The 22,137-nt window shown below is 40.5% G+C and overlaps 1 protein-coding gene across 4 annotated transcripts in view; it reads right to left on the bottom strand.

Moving 5' to 3' along the window:
• Positions 1-10,714: 10,714 nt before the first annotated feature.
• L3MBTL1 (L3MBTL histone methyl-lysine binding protein 1) overlaps positions 10,715-22,137 on the bottom strand; it is a 68,476-nt gene continuing 57,053 nt past the window's right edge. For 2 of the 4 annotated variants that reach the window (XM_074212171.1, XM_074212173.1), the window contains one exon: positions 18,622-22,082. In XM_074212171.1, the coding sequence (XP_074068272.1) occupies positions 21,780-22,082 (303 nt within the window). In that variant the 3' untranslated portion in view covers positions 18,622-21,779. Of the gene's footprint in view, positions 15,902-18,621; positions 22,083-22,137 lie in introns of those variants that run through there. The other 2 variants (XM_074212174.1, XM_074212172.1) reach the window with 2 other exon arrangements.

Genomic DNA, 22,137 nt, shown 5'->3' with positions numbered 1-22,137 from the left:
TTCTTGCAATCGCTCTCATTTCTTTTCCCAATTTTTCCTCTACCTCCTTTTTTTGATTTTGAAAATCTTTTTTGAGCTCTTCCATAGCCAATGACCAATTCCAATTTTTCTTGGAGGTTTAGATACAGAAGCTTTGACCTTATTATCTTCTGACTATATAATTTGACCCTCCATGGGACCAAAGTAATAATCCATGGATTTTTTTTTCTTGTGTTGCTTACTCATTTCCCAAGTCTGTGACTTGATTTTAACTCTTCTTTTTTTTATTATAAAAATGCTTTATTTCCTACTCAAGTTTTTGAGCATAGGCATCCTTGAAATCCTCTCTTTTTTAGTTTTCTTTTTTTATTTAAAATTTATTTATTCTCATTTTGTACAAATAATGTTTTTTATACATTAATAAAACATTCTTGTTTAAGAGTAAACAAAATACCCCCTTCCCCCCAAAATATAGACTTGCTTGAGTGATAAATTAAGGGGAGAGAAAAAATTAAAATTAAAATAAAAAATAATAGTAATAATTTTAGATATGGCCAGGTGGCATAGTGGATGGAGCACCAGCCCTGGAGCCAGGAGCACCCAAGCCCATATCTGGCCCATACACCCAACAATCACCCAGCTGTGTGACATGCAAGCCACCCCAACCCCACTGCCCTGCAAAAACCAAAAAAAGAAAAAAAAGACCGCAAATAAAATAAAATAGTAATAATAGTAGGGGTGGCTGGGTGGTGGACAGAGCACTGGCCCTTGAGCCAGGAGCACCTGGGTTCAAATCTGGCCTCAGACACCCAACAATCACCCTGCTATGCAGCCCTAGACAGGCCACCCATCCCCATTTGCCCTGCCCCCCCCAAAATAATAATAATAAAATAATAATAATAAAAAATGTGCTTCAGTCTGTGTTCCAACACCAACTGTGTTGGGGTGGATCACATTGTTTTTTTTTTAACAGTTCAAAATCACATTTATTGCTTTGCATACAATAGCTCATATAGTTATACAGTTAAAGAAAATACTCAAAACAAAGCAATACATCTGGCATTCTCCCCCTCCCAATGGAAAATACATTTTGTTGGAGGGAAAAAAATCAAACTGTATTAGAGAATTTGTACTTCAGTGGGTAGTTACAATTGATAATTACTTAAACCATTACACCAATAATCCAATTAACATTAGCTGATTAGCATGTAAACAAACAGGAACCCTTTCACCACATTTTGGTAAGCAGTAAAGAAAACAAAGCTGAAAACAACCCTTTTAAATGGTCATTTTCAAGTGAGTTTCTATTATATTGAATTTCTTTTTCTTCAGATGAGAGCTCATTAATAGAACATTCCTATATAGACACACAAAGATGCACAAACTGATTATTTATTTTTATTTTTTATTTTTTTGCAAGGCAAATGGGGCTAATTGGCTTGCCCAAGGCCACACAGATAGGGAATTATTAAGTGTCTGAGACCGGACTTGAACCCAGGTACTCCTGACTCCAGGGCCAGTGCTCTATCCACTGTGCAACCTAGCTGCCCCTACAGTATTTATTTCAACAACAAATTAAAGGTCATAATATATATAACTTAAATACCCCACATGCTGTTACTGATATTGGCTTCTTATTCTTTAATCATAAGTTTCTTCCTTTGATGTTCACCAATGAAGTTTTCTCATTAAAAGGCCCATTCTTATCTTCAGGGATGATTGGCATCAAACAAAGTTGTATCATCATCATCATCTGATTCTAAAGGTGTTAATTCCATATTTTCTAGATTTGTGTCCAAAACTCCATATTTTCTTGTTTTTCTATTTCTTCTTTGCATTCTGATGGTTCTGATCACAAAGTACACCAGGACAATGGCACTCACTGCCATCAGCACCAGCAGGGCCCTCTGGGTCATAGGCTTGTTGCTGGGGTTCGGGGTCACAGCCCTCTCCAATCTCAGTAGGCCCCGCTCCCCGGCCGCTACCACTGTTTCTGAGTGCATTCTGGCCATGAAGGGGATGTGACCCTGCCGCCGCCTGGGAGGCCTGGGAGGCTGGGTCCCTCAGGGAGGGAAGCCTCCGAGGCTTGAGGCGTCTTCATCAGGGTCACCTGCAGGGCCTGGGGGGTACTTGGGGCTGCTGCTCCATCCAGCACTAGCAGCAGCAGGAGCAGTGCCAACAGCCTCCTGTTCAGCAAGACCCAGGGCAGGTGGTGGCGACAGGGGTGAGGCAAGGGAGGCATTCTCCTGGGCCGCCCGCTCACCACTGTGGCTTCACCCGCCCCACTGCCCCAGGCCCAGCCCAGGCCCGGGCTTGGCAAGCAACCATGGGCGCAGCAGGAGGAGGCAGACACCCAGATCACATTCTTTATGATAAGTCTATCACAAAAGTTACTTCCATATTTTTCCACCGTTGCCATTGCTGATTGCAACTCCCTCTTTTCTTATTTCTCTACTACCATGTACTATATTTTCTCTCTCCTTTCACTCTGACTCTGCTGTAGGGTAGCTGAGTGGTGCAGCAGACAGATCCCTGACTCTGGGGCCAAGGGGCCCTGAGCCTCCAGACCACCCCTTAGGCCCAGCATCCACCTGGCCCTATGGTCCCAGACAGGCCATCTAATCCCAGCCTCTTGCAAGAAGTAAAAAAGAAAATGTGTTATATCTGACCACTCTCCCCCCATGGTCCATCCTCTCCTCTGATGGGAGTAAAGATTCCCTCATTCCCCCTTGCCATCCCCCCTTCCATATCATTGCAATAGCTCATTGTAATAAAGAAAAATCTTATTATATGAAATATCTTGGCCTATTTCCCCCTTCTTCCTTTTGACTCCATTTTTGCACCATATTACATCTTTAAATTCAGCTTTCTCCTGTGCTTCATCTATAAAAGCTCCTTCTACCTTCTCTGTTAATTGAGAAGGTTCATATGAGTACTATCAGTGTCATTTTTCTATGCAAGAATACAAGCAGTTCATCATTAAGTCCCTCATATTTTCCCCTGCTCCTCCAATCTCTGCTTCACCTGAGTCCTGTATCTGAAGATCAAACCTTCTGTTCAGCTCTGGCCATTCCAACAGGAACAGTTGAAATTCCCCTGGTTCATTGAAAGTCCATCTTTTTCCCCTGGAAGAGGACATTCAGTTTTGCTGGGTAGTTGATTCTTGGTTGCATTCTAAGCTCTTTTGCCTTCCAGTATATTATATTCCAAGCCCTATGAGCTTTTAATGTAGTTGCTGCTAAGTCCTGTGAGATCCTGATTGCAGTTCCACAGTATTTGAATTGTGTCCTTCTGGCTGCTTGTAATATTTTCTCTTTGACTTTGGAGTTCTGGAACTTGGCTATAATATTCCTGGGGGTTGGTTTTTTGGGATCTCTTTCTCAGGGGATCAGTGGATTCTCTCCATTTCTATTTTGCCCTCTGCTTCTAGGATATCAGGGCAATTTTCCTGTAGTAATTCTTTGAAAATGATGTCAAGGCTCTTTTCCTGATCATGACTTTCAGGTATTCCAATAATTTTTAAATTATCTTTCCTAAGTCTGTTTTCCATTTCAGTTGTTTTTTTTTATAAGATGTTTCACATTTTCTTCTAATTTTTCATTCTTTTGGTTCTGAAGTATTGAGTCCTGATTTCTCATAAATTCATCAATCTCCCTGAGTTCTATTCTTTGTCTGAAGGATTTGTTTTCCTCAGAGAGCTTTCTTATGTCTTTTTCCATCTGGCCAATTCTGCTTTTTAAAGCATTCTTCTCCTCAATAACTTTTTGAATTGTTTTATCCATTTGACCTAAGCTGGTTTTTAGCATATTTTCTTCAGCATTTTTTTGGATTTCCTTGACTAAGCTGCTGACTTCATTTTCATGTTTTTCCTGCAACTCCCTCATTTGATTTTCAAAGTCTTTTTTGAGCTCTGTCATAGCCTGAGCCCAGTTTCTGTTTTTTCTTGGAGTCTTTAGATGAAGGAGCTTGTACTTCCTCATCTTTAGACTGAGTATTTTGATCCTTCTTGGGCTCACAGGCAAAATATTTCTCAGTGCTGTTCCTCTTGTTTCTCTGCTTGCTCATTTTCCCAGCCTGAGCCTGTTTTGGGGGTGCTTCCTGAGCTATTGGGACACTCTCACAAGGATCTCAGTGTATGAGACTGTCCTCCCTCTTGGTTTGTGAATGACCATATGCGCCCCCCCCCCCCCCCCCCCGCCACATGGATGAGGTGGGGGGGGCTGCTGTTCTATGGGGGGTATAGACTGCTATCGGGATCTGAATGTGGTCAGAACCCCAGAGTCCTGTTCCAGGGCAGAGCTGGGCAGTCTCTCTTCACTCCCCTCCCTAGGGGCTCATGCCCTGGGGGCTCCTGCTTAAGGGCTCCACCTACTTTTGTTTCCTTGATCTGGACTGCCTTGGCCATGCTGCTTGCTGTGTGCCCTGAGGGCTGGGCTTCATGTGTTCGCTGTGGCAGAGGTCCCCTCCCCTGTTCCCCCAAGTTGTGCCTGTTGCTCCCTGGGGCATAGAGGAGGAAACTCCCCCGCTGCTGTGAGCCAGGGCTATCAGTGCCCTGGGGCTGCCTCCGGGTGTTTGAAGTTCTTTTGCTCTGGCGGGACACCCCTCTGGCTGGCTGTCCCTCCAACCCTGGGGAGCAGAGCCTTTCTGTTCTTTTCCAGGTTACCTTGAGTAGGAGAACTGCCTCACTGGGTCCCTCTGTGGGTTCTGTCTCTTGAAAATTTAGTTAAGAGTCCTTAGTTTACAGGTTTTATGAGGGAGCACCTAAGAGACAATCCTCTCTTGTTGCCATCTTGGCTCCGCCCCCTTCCTCATTTCTGATTTTAACTCTTCTTAAAGTGGGCTCTGCTTCCAGGGTGAAAGATATTGTCCCAGGTTTTTGAGGGTGTTTGCAGCTGTTTTCAGAGATACCCTCCCAGGGACCTCAATTCCTCCAAGGTCTTATGTGAAGTTCTAATGGCTCTCCTGGCCTGTGCTATGGTCTGTGGATGACCACAAGCACTGCCCTCTGACCTGGAGCTGTGAGGGGAGTCCCTGCTCTGCTTTGGCAGTATGGTGCTACAGACTACGACCTGAATCTGTGTATGGACAAAACCACAGAGATCTGCCTCAAGTGACCTCTGCAATCTTCCTTGACCCCCTTACCATTTGTGGACTGAGTGCTCTGAGTGCACTGAGTGCTCTGGAAGTAGCTGCTGGTGGTTCCCCAGACCTGTCCCTGGGCCCCTGGGGTTGGGTCTATACTGAGGCCTGTGTTGGGCTGGCTCTGTTCTCACCCTGCTGTGTCAGTTTTCCTGCTGAGCTTCCCAACTGTCCTTAGCAATCCCTGGACTGAGAGGTCTGGAAACCACCCCTGCTGCCTTGGTACCCTGTGATCTGTTCCTAAATGGCTGGAATCACTTTGCTCCTATCTGGGTCTGGGGTGTGCTGCAGGCCTGTTCTAACCCTGGTTTAACAGACCCTACCCATGGATCTTCCAAGGTGTCTTGGGCTGGAAAATTGTTTCACTCAGTTTTTTTGTGGGTTCTGTCACTCTAGAATATGGTTAGAGTTATTATTTTAAAGGTTTTTGGAGTGGTTTGGGGATTCCTATCGCTAATAATTAAAGAAATGAAAATTAAAACACCCATTTCACACCTATAAAATTGACAAAGTTGACAAAAACAGAAGAGGGGCTATGGAGAAAACAAGCTCATTTCTACATAGTTGGTTGAACTGATTCAGCAATTCTGGAAAGTTATTTGGAACTATGCTCAAAAAATTATAAAACTGTACATAATTGATGATCCAAAGAGATCAAAGAAAGAAACCAATGTATTTATAGCTGCTTCTTTTTGTTATGGTTAAGAAGTGGAAACTAAGTGGGTGTCCTTCAAATAGAAAGTGGTTTAACAAATTATGGCATTTAAAAGTATAGAATTCAGTAGGGTGCGTGTTTAGAAATGATGAAAGAAACAATTTCAAAGAAATCTGGGAACTTTGAAGAAAGTGAGTAGGGTAATGGAAGCAGAATGCAATTTACAGAATTTCCCCATGTATAAGACACACCTTAATTTTGAGCCCAAAATTTGAAAAAAAATGTATTACATAAAGCTATTGAACTCAAGTTTTATTCATCATAAAATTCATACAATTCCTCATCACTGCCAAAACTCCCATTCATTAGCTCGTCCTCATCTGTGCTTGATGATGAATCACTGTCTTAGGAGAGACTCTGCCTGCTTTCTTGCCTGTGCCCTGGTCTGTGAAAGCACAAGCTCTCCCTGGGCAAGTCTAGTTCATGCACATATTTAGTCTATTTCATTTCATGAACCTGAAGCACCAATTGTGTCCTCCTTTGAAATCAGTCACTTCTTTATATTAAAAAAAAATTTAATTCCAAATTCTTTCCCTTTCTCTTGTCTCCCCTCCTTGAGAGAATAAGCAGTTTGATGGAGGTTATACATGTACAGTCATGCAAAGCATATTTCCTTATTAGTCATGTTGTAAAATGACAGACACTTGCCCCCCTCCAAATGTGAAAAAAAAGTGAAGTGAAAAATAGTATGCTTTGATCCACATTTAGATTCCATCAGTTCTTTCTCTTGGATGTGTATATCATTTTTCAACATGAGTCCTTCAGAATTGTCTTGGATCATTGTATTGCTGAGAACAATTAAATCATTCTCAGTTGATCATCCTTTAATATTGCTGTTACTATTTTGGTTCTGCTCACTTCACTTTTCATCAGTTCATATGGGTCTTCCCAGGTTCTTCTGGGATCATCCTGCTTGTCCTTTCTTATAGCACAATAATATTTAATTACAATTCTATACTACAACTTGTTCAGCCAATACTCAGTTAATAGATATCCCCTCAATTTCCAATTCTTAACCACTAAAAAGAGTTGCTATGGGGGTAGGTAGGAACACTAGCCCTGGAGTCAGGAGGACCTGAGTTCAAATCCAAGATGAGATACTTAATAATTAGCTGTGTGACCTTGGGCAAGTCACTTAACCCCATGGCCTTGCAAAAGAAAGAAAAGTTGCTATAAATACTTTTGTACAAATAATTCTTTCCCCCCTTTAAAAAAATTCTTTTTGGAATGCAGATCTAATAGTACCTTTTAGACATTGTTCTAAATTGCTCTCCAGAATGATCGACTCAGTTTTTTCACATCTCCTCCAACATGTATCATTTTCTTTTTCTGTCATATTAGCCAATCTGATAGGTGTGAGGTGGTATCTCAGAGTTGTTTTAATTTGCAGTTTGCTAATCAGTAGTGATTTAGAGCATTTTTCATGACTATAGATAGCTTTGATTTCTTCTGAAAACTGCCTGTTCATATCTTTGACTATCTACTGTATTTCTCTGAAAATAAAACCTAGCATAGATGCTTTCAGGATGCTTGTAATATAAGCCATACTCCAAAAATAAGTCCTAGTTAAGATCATTAGCTAGATGGACATTGCTGTAATACAATGAATGTACTAAATTATAAAATAATAATATTAATCTATAATTAAATATAAATTTTTTTTAGTTTTTTTTGCAAGGCCATGGGGTTAAGTGGCTTGCCCAAGGTCACACAGCTAATTATTAAGTATCTGAGGTCAGATTTGAACTCAGGTACTCCTGACTCCAGGGCCGGTGCTCTATTCGCTATGCCACCTAGCCACCCCATAAATGATATTATTGACAATACTTAAAATAAATGATAATATAAATTATAATTAAGTATTTGTAAATACCTTTGAATGAGAGGTAAATGCCTATATAAACAGATGAACTGGAAACTTATTTCTGAATTGGAGTATAGACACAAGGCATGAATAACGTGGATAGTGGATAAAGTCTGGATGGAAAGAAAATCCCACCTCTAATCATCACTAAAGGCAAAAAAGATAAAACTGAACATGTTTCAGGCTTTTATGTTCTTGAAAATCAAAAAAGCCTGGTACAAATTATAAGGAAGTGGGTCGACTTAATGCTGCTACTTGTTTTGCAAGATGACCAAAGAGTTCTGCTAGTCTGGGATTCAGCCAGCATGGGAAGAAAGTCCTTGCAGAGAGAAGGATAGATCAAATAATGATTCCCATAGAAATGACTACCTAACCAGACATCCCCTGAGAATAAGCCCTAATGCATCTTTTGGAGCAAAAATTAGTATAAAAATTAATATTATTTCAGGGAAATATGGTATCAATTGATTTGTTCTTATATATTTGATTTCATTCTCTATATATTTGAGAAATGAAACCTTTATCAGAGACATTTGGCGTAAAAAATTTTCCTCAGCTTTCTTTTTTCTTTCCAATCTTGGCTGTGTTGGTTTTGTTTGTGCAGTATTTTTTTAATTCAATATAATACAAGTGATCCATTTTATATTTCTTAATGCTAGCTGTGAGACTCTGGACAAGGCATTTAACCTTTCAAAGCCTTAGAAAATGCTCTTAAATATCTGAATTGGTGTAGAAGTCTCTAAATTAATGAAATTTCAGATCTGGATTCAAAAAACCAAAATACCAAAACTTCCATTAATTACAACTATCATCATCATCATTAGGTTGGCCATTGGGTGGTGAAGTAACTCATGAAATAAAGAAAATACAAAATGAACCTCAATCCTATGTATCCCCTTCCACTTCTGAATTATTAATAGCATAGTAATGGAAAAAGGGGGACAGGTTTTCAAACATCACATTTTTTAGACTGTCTATAAATAAAAACATAGATGATGATATTCAATATGAGATCCCTGTTGAATGACCAACAAGTGGATATATTGTACTATTGGAGAAGCTGAATTTTGTAAATCTTGACATTCTTTTGGAATTTGAGGGGATGTCCAGCAACTGGGAATGACTGAACAAGTAAGTTATGGTATTTGAATGTTCTGGATTACTATTGTTCTATAAGAAACAAGGAGTGGTTGACCTTTAGAGATACATGGAAATGCTTGCATGAACTGATGCTGGAAGGGAGCAGAGCCAAGAGAACATTGTACACATTAAGAATGACATTGTGAGATGATCAACTATGATGGACTTGGTTCCTCTCAGCAGTTCAGAGAACAAGGACAACCCTGAGAGGCCTGTCATGGTCAGTGCCATCTACATCCAGAGAAAAAATCCACGGAATCTGAATGTAGTCTATGTTCCCTTTTTAAAAACTTCTCTTGTGTTTTTCTTCCTATCTTATGGTTTTCTTTCTTTCCCCTTAGTCCTAATTCCTCTTACACAAAATGACTGATATGTAAATATGTCAAACACAAACGTACAACTTTTACCAGACTGTTTGCCACCAAGGGAAGGGAGGAGGGAAGGGGGAGGTAGAAAAATGTGTAACTTATAAATTTGCAAATGGATAAATGCTGAAAAACTACCATAGCATGTAATTGGAAAAGTAAAATAAAATATCAATTAAAATTTTTTTTGCTATTAAAAAACTAGAAGAAAATTGCAGCTAAATGGAAGGATACCTCATAGGTTCTTTTTAGAAAGACCAATTAGGTAATTGGCCAAATTTGCTTTATTATGTGCGAATAATTGCAATAGGAAACATGATTTTATGGGACATCTAGTTATCTTGTATTGTCATAAATATTTGATAAATAAAAATAATTAAAATGAAATAATCTCATGAAAATAATTGCAATTTACATTAATTGCAATTGGGATAATATCAATAGAGAATTTAACAACACTATAGCAAAAAATAGTTTCTATATAAATGTTTTTCCCCTATTCTTCTCCCCAACATCATTTGCGGAAGATGAAGAAGTAGAAAAATTCTATGCAGAATTTAATAAGAACCTATAAATTAAATAAAGCCTATACTTTAATAGAGGCTGCTAGATAACTCAGTGAATACATTAGTCCTAGAGTCAGAAAAACCTGAGTTCAAATCCATCCTCTGACACTTATTAACTGTGTGATATTGTGCAAGTCACTTAACTTCTGTTCTAATTCACTGGAGAAGGAAATGACAGACTATTCCAATATCTTTGCCAAGAAAATTTCATGGACAGTATTGGTATATCCAAAGGATCACAGAAAGTTGAACATAACTGAATAAACAATAATACTTTAATAATGAGTATTTTCAGTCTTAAAAAAACCAATATCTTATTCATGGATAAGGTGAATATGGGATGATACTTAAGAGCATGTTGGAAAACAGGATTTAGCTATGAGACACCAAAAGTTTATAGATGATACAAATTATTGATGTGGTAGTCACTCTTGAATCAGTGCATTCAGGTCATCAGATTGTTAGAGCAAAGACCAAAATTAATACTAAACCAGAAATAATAAAAATGAGCACTATAATGTTCAATTAAAATAACTCCAACTGGCAATTTAGCAAGGTTATTGATCCTTCATCCAAATTAGTCTAGAACTAAAATCCTGGAAGATTGTAGTTAAGAAACAATGTAATCTTAGAGCAGTGGTGTCACTGGAGATATTCTCTGGATTTACAGAGGTGGTAGATGATGCAGTGGCTAGGGCACTGTTTCTCATGGTTATTATGAGAATCAAATGAGAGATCTGGCAAGTGCTTAGCACAGTTCCTAGTAACAGTAGGTGCTCAATAAATGTTTCCTTCCTTTCTGTGAAATTGCAGATCCTTGTAATACTGGTATTGAAGAACACCAAGTGACAAATGAGAAATTTAGAAGAAATCAAAAAGTGTAGGACCACAAATTTTAAAGGTGTCTTAGAGATAATCTACTCTTTCATTTTATAGAGGAAAATTTGGGTTCAGAGAGGAAGTTTCTTGCTCAAAGGGGTCCTAACGTTACATCACAGTTGTCTCTGCTCTAATTAGCAGATAGTCTTAGGCCTCATTGCATGCAGTAGACCTTTCTGGCTGAACTTTCAGGAAGCTCCCACAGAGCTACCTTCAATGCTCCACAGTCAGAACTATCTGTCTTTGGTGCTTGGTAGTGTCTATTTCTCTGCTCTACCCTCTTCAGTTAATTTTTAATTTTTGTTTTGTCTTATTCTGGGTTTCTATAAACTACCTCAAATCCTTGTGGGAAGCAGGTGACATGAATAAGCATTGGGAAGCAAGCAGCGTGTAAGTAAACATATGGAGAGAGTCAAGTTCACATGTCATTTGATTTAACTGTTCACATTTATTTACTGGTAATTTCAAAACACTGACAAAACACATCACACTTTGTAACTTTCCCCCCATTGAAATCTCTGTATACTTGGGACATAAAGCTCCAGATTAGCGGCAGTCACTCAAACCAGAGTATTTTCTTCATGATAACACAAAAAATGGTGCAAATATCAAAAACGTGTCCAAAAAATGTGCAAAAGAACCAAAGTGCAAAAGTTTCCTTTGTTGTTGTCACCACAGTAATTCCACCCCCCCCCTCAAATGCCAAACTTAAACAAAAAGGGCCTCTCCCTTCTCAAATAAAGGGCTAGGTTGGGGCCTCAGGGAGGCATCTCCCCAACCCTTAGAAATTGGCAGGGTGGGCACAGGGGGATGTGAGGAGAGGGGGTAAAAGAAGTTAGGTCAGAAACAGTCTCCATTGTCTCCCCCACATCCGAGTGCAAAGATTTCATCCTGGAGAGACAGAAGGCAATGGATGAATTTTCTCCCCTTCTGTGATTTTTCTTCCATTCCAAAGTGCTTGACATTGATGCAGAAAGTATGGATGTTTCCACGTTTGGAGAGGTGAAGGCCTCTTCCTTGAAGAGTCCCTGGCTCCTCTTATTTTCTCCACACCAAAGATTCAGCCCTCCATGGAAACAATACTGTCCTAGCATCTCACCCATGGGTCCTGGACAGGCTAACCTAGCACCAGTCATTTTGCCTCAAGGCAGGAGGTGAAAGAACATCTCTCCATTTAACAGAGAGGCATGACTAGAAAAAATGCCAGGTCCAAGAACCAGAACTAGAGGAGGGTCATTTAGACTTCTTGCCCTCTGCACCAGTAGGGTCTTGACAAAACAACCCTATCATGGCAAAGGACTTGCAAGACATGCCCTTTTGGAATGAGTCACCCTCCTTCCATTGCTGGGTTCTGAGGTCGCTCTTCACTTTGGAGCAGTAATGCAGAGGCAATGGGGTACGAGTAATTCAGCTGGCACAAGCCCTAGACTGCTGAACTCACAGAAGTGGGAGGGTAGAGAGCAGGCAGGATGCTGACAAAGCAAGAGACCCTTCCCCACCAAGGCACCAATTTGCCTCATCAACAGGGGAGTAGTTTCACCACCAAATAGGTAACCCCAGAAAGGGGGGGGACTCCTGCCAGGTCCTATCAGCCCCAAGTTACTCTGGGCAAGTGGTTGCAACTATTTTTCCAGTTCCCCTTAGTCCATCCCAAAATGCCTTTGGTTTTAAAATCCCCTGGTCAGGATAAGCAGTAGTCACTGTAGCACCATAGACAAAAATATCAGCAAGTTCCCATCCTTCTGAGGGAGTGATGCAGGTGGCACCAGGATACCCTTTCTCACATTTCCTAGGACCTGCCCCATTTGTACAGGGACCCCACCTCCTCCCTTCCCCAAGAAAGACTCCTCTGTGACTCCAGAGGTCCCATTTTCAAACCCCCACTCTATGCATCCACAAGAACACTCTTCTACTTCTACTCGGCTATCTGTGGCTGGAGGACTGAGGGCCCAGGACTTCTCATTTCAGCTTCTTCAGCTTCAAGTGAACCCCAGCAGGGCTCCATCTTGGTGAAGTGATGGGGGTAGGAGTGGGCAGTGCTTTGGGTTTTTCTGTCTTTGTTTTGTTTTTTTAAGAAAGAAAAATTCAAATTGTAATAGCCCTTAACTTTCTCCCTAAGTCCTGACCTTATCCTGGGCAAATGGCCTTTCAGGTCAGCACCTATGGTCAGGGCTCCCTACACCCAAGGACATCCCCAGCTCCACCTGCTCATAGTATCATAGTATCACATACTTAACCACAATATTTCCTCACACATAAGACTCACAAGCTCCCATACCTCTCATGTTCTTGCTTTTCTTCCTTGCCACACACAAGATACAACACCTTCTTCACCCCCACACATAACATTTTGCTAAATTCATACTTGTAGGCTCATATACCCCTCCATATCACCCTCCTTGCCACTTTCCTTTATGCTATCCATTTTTATAATACATATTCCTCATATCCTTCAAATAACATATAGCCATGTGACCCTGTGTCAATTGTATGACATACATTTCATATCTCTACCACACTCATACTCAAATAAGACACAGATAATATTGCTCTCACAGGTAATTTACACACTCATGGATCTCTCCATCCACACACATACCATGTATACACACATAGAACACTCAACTATCTGGTAGCATTTCAGTTAATGTGTTCACACCATGCAGATAGACATGACTTCACAGATATTATATATGGGTCCCCTTCATAGAGACATCACAATCCCAAATCATATTCTAAGTTCATATCGTGCACAATTTCATTCACTCATATACTTCCCTTAACACACACATACACACACACAATCCTCCCCTTTACCAGCCCAACATGTCACACAGACAAGCACATCACTCTCCCTCTGGTTCACTTCATCCAGGCATTACACTTCTTTAAAATGACAAATTCAACATGTATATAGGGCAGAGCCTGAGCAAATCCAGGGGCCAGAGCAGAGCTGGTCTGCTTAAATTGGGGCTGGGAATCCTTGGGTTCTTGCCACTGAGTGGGACAGGTAATTAATTGACCTACCTGAAGCCCACTGAACCACTGGCTCTGAACTGTAGTCTATAACCCTGGAGCTCTATGAACAGATTTATACTTTATGGTTTTGGGTTTACCTTTGTTCTTCTTGGAGGCTGGTTCTGTGGACCTCCAAAAGAAGGGAAAATATAGTGTCTTCCCCTGCACTCCTTGTGAAGTACAAGGTAGCTAGACACAGAGCATCCTCTGGCAAAGAGCTCCTGGTCACTAAAGTCTTCAGGGTGGATGGCAGCCACAAGGAGGGCCCATGGTAAGGATCTGAACCCGAGAGTCTTTCTTGCCCACATTCTCAAAAGACCTCACTGATAAGGCTGGAAACAAAGGAATCCCAACATTCCAGCCCAGTCCCCTTTTCAGGAAGATGGTTAGGTGCCACCTGGGTCAAAGGGCAGGTTTGGCAGTGACTGCTCAGGGCCAAGGGTCCCTCTCCTGTCACCACTCCACTCCCAAGCAGAGGTGGCCTAGGTTCCCAGGAGTCCTCACCCTTGTAGGAAACAGTTTGGCAGTGGCAGAGAGAAAGGACAGTTATGAGAAAAGGACAGATGCCAGAGAACTCATTTAAAAAGATAGAAAAGTTCACCTACATGCGTTCCCCACCACACACACTCACAGCCTCCCCCCCCACCCCAACATCTCTTCTTTTAAAAAATTTCTCATGAAGAGCAAGCAGCAAACATGTAAATGACAGGTCAGAAGCGACCCCACATATTCAGTAATAAAGAGTCAAAATGCGACATTTCCATGGGAAGCCTAGCATGAGTTTGACCCACACACTAAAGTGGATTGTAGACATGTAGTAGTGAAGACAGGTTGCTGGTGTTCCATGATGAGAGTGCCCTTCCCCATCCTTGGGGGACAGGGAGGGGCAGCCATTGGAGAAATGGGAACTTGATCTTTCCCCTGGCCCCACGAGCTGCTCAGGGATTTAGTAGAGATTGTCCTGCAAGAGCTAGGCCAACCTCTCTCTCACTAGCAGTCACCTCCAAACTCCTCTGCTTGGGGGTGGTGGGGTGGTGGGGACTTTAGCCAATGAGAAGAGAGCATGTTGGAAAAGCAAAGGAGTGGTCTAAAAAAATGATCCAAACCTTTGTTTGCCTTGAAAGAGACCTTAGACTGTCTCCCAAACCCTGGAACTGGGACCTTGGCACATCATATAGCCCAGGGCTGGTACTCAAGGCATGTTCAAAGAAGGCATCTTGGCTCAAATTCTGACCTCCTCAGCAATGGGGAGGAAGGCAATGAGGGATTTGCCACAGATCCTTTAGAAGCAAGTCTCCCTGTGGTTTAGAATATCGGGGAAAAAGGGGAGTTGGGTCGGTTTTGGGTGGGCTCTACCAGCAGAGGTGACCTTGCCCAGAGAGTCAGGCCTGTGGTTAGGTAGAGTCACCTATGACAGAAAAGGAGTCAGGGTCTTTGCTAAGGCTGAAGGAGAAGAGGGAAGCTGTAGTAAATTGGTGGGTCAACTGAACAGAATAGGAAATCTGACAAAAGAGAGAAAAGTGAGTGAAGACTTCAGAAACATTATGTCAGAAGAAGATGCTTCCTCTTGGATGCTTCCCATTCTGCCAAGCTTTTTTGAAAAGTTGTTCTTGATTGCTCTAAAAAAGTCCAGTTGCCAAAAAAATGAAAGTCCCAGGGGGAGTTACTGAGGAGATTTGAGGGACCATGTGATTACAGCCACTCCATGATCAGAAAAGTCCTATCCCTAGCTACCCCAGCACCCAATAGCACCTACAACAGTTTTAGAATGTGTGGGCACAGCACTGCACCCAAGATAATGGGTTAGCTTGGAAGGAAGGTCTCTCTCCAGTCCATACTCTGCCTTTGCCAGGACCTCAGGAGAAAACTTGGCTTCTGAAGCTAGGGACTGCACTTTCTCCCAAGTCCCTCCATTCCCACTCCCTAAGGACCAACCCCAGAAACATGGAGACCAAACCTGGGATGGAAATAGATGAGACTCCCAACAGGGAGAGTCAAGACAGAGAGAGGAGGGGGATGTAGTTCTGGGGAGCTGGGGCCAGAAGTTGTCAGCAGGAGGGGGAGGACCCTGGTGATTGAGAGTCCTGGCCCGGGGAAACAGTCACTTTAAGGTATCATCGGCATTTCTGAACATGAGAATGGCATTATAGATCTTCAGGGCTGGGCCCAGCTTGATGCACATGATCTTCACGATGTCCGCCTGTGTCAGCAAAAGGAAGGCCTCGCCATCAATCTTCTGGGGTTGGGAGGATGGGGAGGGGAAAAGGTGGTGAGGAGGAAAGGAAAGGCAGCAAAAAGTAAAAGGAGAGAGAGAAAAGGGAGAAAGAGAGGAGAAGGGAAGGGAGAAAAGGTTGATCAGGGAAGAGAAAAGGAGGAACAAGAAAGGGAGGAGGAAAAAAAAGAAAAGAGAAGATGAAAAGAACAAGAAGGGAAGAGAAAGAAGGGAAAGAAAGACAGAAAAGGAGAGAGAAAAAGGGGAAACAGAGATGGGAAAAGAAAATAGGGAGAAGAAAAAGGAAAAAAAAGGAGAGAATGGGGTTGGGAGAAAGGAATAAAGGAAGAGGGACCAAGAGATAAGGACAGAGAAGGAAAGAAAGATGTAGTGGCTTCTCTATAAACACACAGGCATTTGCACAGGCACTGTTGGTTTAGGAACAAAATGTCTTTGGAGTTCATAAAAATATCTAAGGTTGGAATACTGAATTCTGTGTTTTAAAAAAAGAAATTAAATGAGTTGAAGATTTTCTTCCCCTTAGGAAATGTCACCCAAAACTTCCTAATTAGGAAGATATTTGAGCAATGGAAAATTAGGACCTGCTGACAGATATGAACAATACCAGCTTCCAAGTATAACCTCACCTCCTCATAATCCCATCAAATGGAACAAGGAGTTCCCTTGATCATTTATCTTTGCATTCACAGTTTGGTAGCTATTGATTGAGTGACAGAATAGGGAGTGATTGGCATTAAGGGAGACAAGTTAGGGAACTAGGTCTAGGTCTTAAGGATGGAAAAGTACAAGCCAGAACAATTGTTTGTGACTTGGGGAGCTTTTGGGTTTGAAACTATTGTGGGGGCATGGGAAGAAAAAAAGAGTTGGACTACATGAGTTCTAGGGTCATATGATCCAATGTAAGTCCTGAGGGTTATGTGAAGAGGGCATCAAGGGAGCTGTTAGTACTAAGTGTTTTTTTTTTTTTTAGGTTTTTGCAAGGCAAAAGGGGTTAAATGGCTTGCCCAAGGCCACACAGCCAGGTAATTATTAAGTGTCTGAGACCATGTTAGTACTAAGTGAAGGGAGTTATGTGAAGATCAATCTCCCCTACCCCTGGCGCCATGAACATCCCTTCTTAGAGGGAAAGATGCCTGAGAACCAAGAAGTTCTTTAAGGGGGGGGGGAGAAAGGCTTTCTGAACCTGGGGGTCTGATTGTTCATCATGGAAAACCCAGAGAACAATGCTGTTCTCATTCTTCCCATTCACCATCTAGGGGTTCTGGGATCATAGGCCTCTGTGTGGTGGCATGCAAAAGCAAGTACTCTTAGGACATATGTCTTTTCTAGGCTCTTAAAAAGTCAACAATGGGGGTGGCTAGGTGGCAGTGAATAGAGCACTGGCCCTGGAGTCAGGAGAACCTGGGTTCAAATGTGGCCTCAGACAATAATTACTTAGCTGTGTGGCCTTCGGCAAGCCACTTAACCCCATTGCCTTGCAAAAACCTAAAAAAAATAAAGTCAACAATGAGGGGTAGCTAGGTGATAGTGGATACAGCACCGACCCTGAAGTCAGGAGGACCTGAATTCAAATCTGACTTCAGACACTTAATAATTACCTAGCTGTGTGATCTTGGGAAAGTCACTCAACCCCATTGCTTTGCAAAAATTAAAAAAAAAGTCAGCAATGAGCAGAAGGCAATGTTCTCCCAACATGGAAGAATCTATCTCTGACTTAGCCTTCCTGGGATGGGGTTGTGGGAGGGAAGGGTGTCCTTTATGACATCAGCTTCAAGGCCCAAGCTTTTCTCAAACCTGTGTGTATGATTTCCATCCTGTATCATCTCTGGGGTATTGGGTCCTGGATACTCATACCCAGTCTGGAAAGCAGTACAGAAGGTACTAGATCTGTGCTGTTGCCACTAACTGGAAAGCTCCAGGCACCTGCTAGTATTGGCAGAAAGATCTTTGACCAGGCAATCAGAAAGGATATGACCTCCCAGTACTCAAGAATGAAATGTTTGTCCCATTTGGCTAAGGAGGCAGCAGAGGGTTGCAAAACTTCATTGCTGCTTCAATCCATAGTCCTCATTAGTTTATTTTCTAAATCCAATGTTTATTTTTCTATTTAGAAATTCTGATGGCAACATAAAACTGCTTTAGTTTGCTCATGTGGCCTCTCTCCAATTGCTTTTCCTACTGGCCTAATTCTGAGAAAGACCTTACGTTACCTTACATTTAGGGTATCTCAAATGTCTTTAAGTTTTAACAACTTAAATAGTAGTAGTTATTAAATAGGAATTTTTTTTTGTTTTTTTGCAAGGCAAATGGGGTTAAGTGGCTTGCCCAATGCCACACAGCTAGGTAATTATTAAGTGTCTGAGACCAGATTTGAACCCAGGTACTCCTGACTTCAGGGCCAGTGCTTTATCCACTGTACCACCTAAACATCAAAAAACTTAAATAGTATTAGTCATAGAATAGGAATATGAAATAGTATCTAATAGTTTTAATTCATTAGCAATATTAAGTCATATCTAATAGTTTATTAAATAGGAATATTAAAGTTTCTAGTAGCTTATTAATATTTCTATTAAATAGCATTTAAGTCTTAATAGTATTTATTATTAAATAGGAATATTAAATAGTATTTAGTTACACAAAACTAATTAATTGATTTTCAATATCTATCTATATATATATATATATATATATATATATATATAGGCAAAGAGGCTCCTGATTTCATTAGATGAGATTTCTAGGAGGTGAAACTCTGCTTGGAAGCTTGGTTCATATCTTTCTTTTATTCTTTACAGAAATATTTCTTTCCTTTATCTTTTTTAAAAATTGCATTATTTTCATCCTTTAAAAAAAATTTTTTTTTTAAGTACAAATACTTTTTTTTCTTTTTTTTCTCCCAAACCTTTCTCCCTATAGATTATGGCCAGGTGGCCACAGTCAGGAGGTGACTCCAACTGAACTATGGATGGAGGTGCTTTCCACAGAGCTTATATACACAAAGCTCTTTCATTTACTTGAGGTGTTACAAGCACTTTCATCTTTCTCAAATATGATTTCTTTGTCTTCTTTTTCGCTAAGCTCCAGGAACAGATTTGGGGTCGCAGATGTCAGTCTACATCTCCCCCAAGTGCTAGATAGAGCAGATTCCACACAATAATAGAGGCTAAACAAATGACAACTAAATTCATTCCTAAAGGTGAAGAGACTAATCTTCCCAGCACATCTTAGAAAGGTAGTAAGGAGGTAAGGGATCATTGGGCCAGAGATGTATCCAAGATTTAGAAAATTTGAGTTTTAAACACCTAGAAAAAAAATAGAGACATGATCCCAGGACTAAGGTTGAAACTATGCTGCAATGAGGTATATTGGTGGTGAGAATACCTATGTCTATCCTTCAAAATGAAAGTCGAGCAAGAGTCACACTTTCCCCTCTTTCTTCCCACCCATTCAACCACAAGGACACAATGATCATGCTCCACAAAGTTGGCCAGAGACTTTAAAAGGGAAGAAGGCTTACGGGAATTTCTAAAAGAGAAAATTTTGATCATATGGTAGCAAATAGTTGCAATGTGGAAGACAAAGGGGAAACTGTTAAACATAGGAACTATTAAAAGGCTATATTCAAAAGATGGAAGAAGTATCCCATGATTAAGGCCAAGTATTGTACAATATAGTAAGCCTTTGTGTATAAGAAAAGTATTACAAAGTGTAGGATAGGCTGAAGTTTGCAAAAAAAAAAAGCTGAGAATAAGAGAAGTATTGTTTAAAGTCATGCTTAGAAAAAGAAGTAGAAAGGGAAAACTCTGCCACTTTGTAAATATTTATAATTTTAACTTATGACAGAAAAGAATACACTAGGTAGCTCCTCTTTTGTTCCCATCATCACTAGCAATGAGAATGTTCTTCAAACTGGAAAGGGCAAGACCAATTCAAGGAGGAATTTCATGATACCTAAGACAACTGAATATTAGATTATACTCTCTTTGAAGGCAGGGAATGGTTTTTTTTTGTGTGTGTGTGTGTCCCCAGCTGCTGTATCCCCAGCTTGACATAGCAGGAACATAAAGAATATCTACTGATTGATTGAACAGGCAATAAGAGAATTCCTACTCCCTTTACACTACAAGTCTCCAGGTCCAGATGAATCACAACCCAGGCTATGTAAAAGAATTTTCTGATATAATCCCTCAATAACTGCCAATGATCTTTGAGAAATTATGGAGACCAGAAGAAACCCTGGAAGACTGACAAATACCCGCTTTTAAGAGGGGAATAGGGTAGAACTACAGAGCAACTAGCTAGATAGATATATCATTAAATTGCAAAATTTAAAAATGGAATATCAACCAGAGTTTGTAAATATTTAGAAGATGAAGAGCTAATATTAGTTCACTCTAAACTAGTCATCTCCTTTTTTAAGAATAGGTTTCCTTTGGGAGTATGTCAGGGGAATGTGGCAGGCATCACATGTCTTAATATTAAATAGAACACTTGGTACTCTCTTATGATATTCTCAAGGATGAAATGGCAAAATAAGAATAGGGATGATAATAGTATAAAGTAGATTGGATAACTTTACCCAAAGTATGTAGATTGATGACTGAATATCCCAAAGAGAGCAGTTGCAAGTAGGGCTTCTATTTTACCATTATGTTCAATATTTTTAACTTGTTTGATCATTTTCAATATTTTTGCCAATGACTTGGATGAAGACTTTTGAAAATCTTCTCTTATGTAAGATTTTCTTATTAAATCTGCTGATAGATAGCTAGGACCAATGATGACAGAAGCAATATTCAAAACAATCATGAGAAATCAATAGAATCAAATATATTCTAACTAATCAATTGTTCAAGTAGAAAAATGAAGTGGGAAGCCTAGAAGAAAAATGAAGCCTGGGAAGATGATAATGGTTCAAGTGAAAAAGACCTAAAAGGTTTTAATATATAAAACACAAATTCAATGTTAAACAAAAGTGTAATGCAACTGCTAAATACAACCAAATAAAACAAACAAACAAAAACAGTCACAATTAGGCTGCAATGAGCCAAAGATTATTGCCCAGAATAAAGGATGTGAGAATCCTACTGTACTCTGCATTAGTCAGGCCATATCTAAAATATATGTCAGTTGTGCTGTCTGTTCTTGGATTCCTTCTTTAGGAGGGTCATTGACAAATTACGGGGTGCCCACAGGAATGAGGCCTGGATGATGAGAAGTCTGGAACCATGATATACTAGAAATAATTGAAGAACTGGTTGTGAAGAGTCTTGTGAAAAGAAGATTTAGGGGAGATAAGAATAATTATCTTCAAATATTTGAAGGGTTGTCAATGTGGAAGAAAAAGCATGTTTATTCTGGATTTTTCCAGAAGCAAACTTTAGACCAATGAAATAAAATTATAAGGTTTTATCTTAGATGAAATAGAGATTTCATCTCAATCTAAGAAAGATCTCTTCCTAAAGAGTGAGAGCAGTTCAACAATAGAATGCACTCTTTCAGAAGGCAATGAGAGTCCCATCACTGGAGGTATGCAAGCAGAAAAGTATAGGACTTCTAGACTGTTTGAGTAGTTAGACTAGATGGTCCCTAAGGTCCCTTGCAATCCTTAAGAGTTTGAAATAATTGTCATGAATTAGAGTCTGCTTTCTATTTTTAGTTTATTCGACAACCATTTATTAGCTCAAACAAGACCCTTCCTCTTGATTTTAAATGTCATATTTAGATATGTAATGTTATACCTGTGAAATTTTAAAAATATTTACACTGATTGGCACTTCAGACTAATGCTTATTAGTTCAAATAAACAAATGCTAACAGGAGAATAAACACAAACTGAATTAACTTCTTAAGTGCTCATTATTGTCCATCCTGAAATCTAACTGGTACAGAAAGAGACCATTGTGGGCTCTCCAAGGGTTCTGCCATTCCCCCTTTCCATGCAACATTCCTCCCCAGGATATGGGTTATTATTAAGAGGTAGAGATTGAGGGCTGTGAGGAGCGAGGGGTCTCTGATGGAGTGTCTTCTCTGCAGCAGCTAGCAGGGACACCTGCCCTCCCTGATCCCTCTGGCTTGAACAGCAGCCTCCCCGTTGCTTTGACAGGACTTTCCTTACCTCATCTCTGAAGAGTTTAGCTTGTTCATCACAACCCGTCAGAATCTGGACAAAGCTGAAAACCTTAGAAACCACAGAAGGAAGCAGAAGGGAGAGGAAGAGACGGGAAGTAAGAAGG

Source organism: Macrotis lagotis, chromosome 1, assembly GCF_037893015.1.
Source record: "Macrotis lagotis isolate mMagLag1 chromosome 1, bilby.v1.9.chrom.fasta, whole genome shotgun sequence".
Lineage (NCBI taxonomy): Eukaryota > Metazoa > Chordata > Mammalia > Peramelemorphia > Peramelidae > Macrotis > Macrotis lagotis.
This window is presented reverse-complemented; position numbering and strand designations above follow the sequence as displayed.